Raw genomic sequence first — 2,290 nt, 5'->3', positions numbered from 1 at the left:
AACTCCAACTTCAATGGCGGCAACAACCGGAGAAATTTCAACCGAGGAGCTTCATCTAGGGCGACTAGCTTCGCGGGAGGCAATGCTTTGGAAACTAGGCCAACCCAATCGGCAAACACGGTGCAAGGTGAACCCAAGTCTAGTGGAAATCTCTTTGCCATGGATAAGAAGAGTGCCGAGGAGGATGCCCACGTTGTCTCCGGTACATTCCTTATTAATTCTCATCCTTGTTTCGTTTTATATGACTCGGGGGCTACCCATTCTTTTGTGTCTAACAGTCATGCGTCGACCCTAGGATTGGGGGAGGGAGAACTAGCCAATGATGGCATATCTTTACCTTCGGGGGAGTCAATCTTATGTTCAAAAGTATATAAAGAAGTGTCGGTCATAGTGCATGAGACCAACTTTCTGGCAAACCTTTTCGAGTTCCCTCTTGGAGGGTTTGAAGTGATCCTAGGGATGAATTGGCTAAGTAAACACAAAGCTAACATAGATTTTTACCAAAAGAAGATCGCCTTGAGAGGACCCAAGGGTACTAGGGTGTCATACAAGGGCTGCTAAGTCAAACCTAAGGTAAAGCTAGTTTCGGTGATGACCTTGAAGAAGGGTTGTCCTATGATCTTGTGTCATGTATGGGACACTAGTGTGGAGAGACCGCAAGCGCATGGTATACCGATAGTGAGGGATTTCGAGGAGGTCTTCCCGAAGGAGTTGCCCAAGTTACCTCCTCCTAGAGAAGTGGAATTTTGGGTGGACTTGAAGCCGGGTACGGGACCAATCTCTAAGGCCCCGTACCGGATGAGTCCAAAGGAATTAGAAGAGTTGAATAAACAACTTTGGGAGTTGGCGGATAAAGGCTACATAAGGCCAAGTGTTTCACCATGAGGAGCACCGGTCCTCTTTGTAAACAAGAAGGGCGACACGTTAAGGCTATGCATAGATTATCGGGAATTGAATAACGTCACCGTCAAGAACAAGTATCCTCTACCAAGAATTGATGATTTGTTTGACCAACTTAGTGGAGCCGGAATATTTTCAAAGATCGACCTAAGATCGGGGTATCACCAATTGCAAATCAAGGATGAGGACATTCCAAAGACCGCATTTAGATAAAGGCACGGACATTACGAGTTTGTCGTAATGCCATTCGGGTTAACAAACGCACCGGCCGCTTTCATGGACCTCATGAATAGGGTGTTTAGTCCATACTTGGACAAGTTCATAGTGGTATTCATAGACGACATTTTGGTCTACTCCAAGACCAAGGAAGAGCACGAGAAGCACCTAAGAATTGTTCTACAAACCTTGAGGGAGCACCAACTCTATGCAAAGCTTAGTAAGTGCGAGTTTTGGTTGGAGAAGGTGGATTTCCTAGGGCATATAATATTAAAGGGAGGAGTTGTCATGGATCCTACCAAGATTGAGGCCGTGTCTAAGTGGGTGGCACCCAAGAATGTGGCGGAAATTCGAAGCTTCCTAGGCCTAACCGGGTATTATCGCCGATTTGTGAAAGACTTCTCCAAAATTGCTAGACCCTTGACATCGTTGATGAGGAAAGACAGTCGTTTCAAATGGGACGGGAGTTGTGAGATGGCCTTCTTGACTCTAAAGGAGCGCCTAACCACGGCCCCAGTACTGGCCTTGTCGGAAGGGAGTGAAAATTTTGAGGTATACACCGATGCTTCAAAGAATGGTCTAGGATGTGTGCTTATGCAAAATGGTAGAGTCATTGCCTATGCCTCGTGACAATTGAAGATCCATTTAGAGAACTACCCAGCCCACGACCTAGAATTAGGAGTTGTTGTCTTTGCCTTGAAGATTTGGAGGCACTACTTGTATGGAGCAACCTTTAAGGTGTTTTCCGACCATAAAAGCTTGAAGTATATCTACACCCAAAAGGAGTTGAACATGAGACAAAGGAGGTGGATCGAGCTTATTGGGGACTATGACATGGAGATAGTCTATCATGAAGGGAAAGCTAATGTGGTGGTCGATGCCTTGAGTAGGAAGTCGGTGCACTCCTTGTGTACCGCCTTGTCCATGCTAAGATTGAAGGAAGAAGTGAGCAAGATGGTTATCCATGTGATATGAAAAGGGGAAACAATGGGTGATTTGACCTTAGAGCCCAAGTCATATGATGAAATCCGGGGAAGGCAAGTAAGTGACGTGAAAATTCAAGAATAGAAGGGAATACTAAAAAAGGGAGAGCCCTCGAGATTCGAGTTACATGAGGATGGAAGTCTTAGGTTCAAATGGAGGTGGTGTATACCGAATGATGATGAACTTAAGA

General features: G+C 45.5%; 1 protein-coding gene across 1 annotated transcript; it reads left to right on the top strand.

The window, feature by feature from the left end:
- The first annotated feature begins 1,140 nt into the window (after positions 1-1,140).
- On the top strand, positions 1,141-1,746 carry LOC141618393 (putative mitochondrial protein AtMg00860). Its single transcript, XM_074435490.1, has one exon. It carries the CDS (start codon positions 1,141-1,143, stop codon positions 1,744-1,746), a length of 606 nt encoding a protein of 201 aa, XP_074291591.1.
- The last annotated feature ends 544 nt before the right edge of the window (positions 1,747-2,290 follow it).

Source organism: Silene latifolia, chromosome X, assembly GCF_048544455.1.
Source record: "Silene latifolia isolate original U9 population chromosome X, ASM4854445v1, whole genome shotgun sequence".
NCBI lineage: Eukaryota > Viridiplantae > Streptophyta > Magnoliopsida > Caryophyllales > Caryophyllaceae > Silene > Silene latifolia.
The sequence above is the reverse complement of the archived record's forward strand: the minus strand, read 5'-3'. Positions and strand labels throughout refer to the sequence as shown.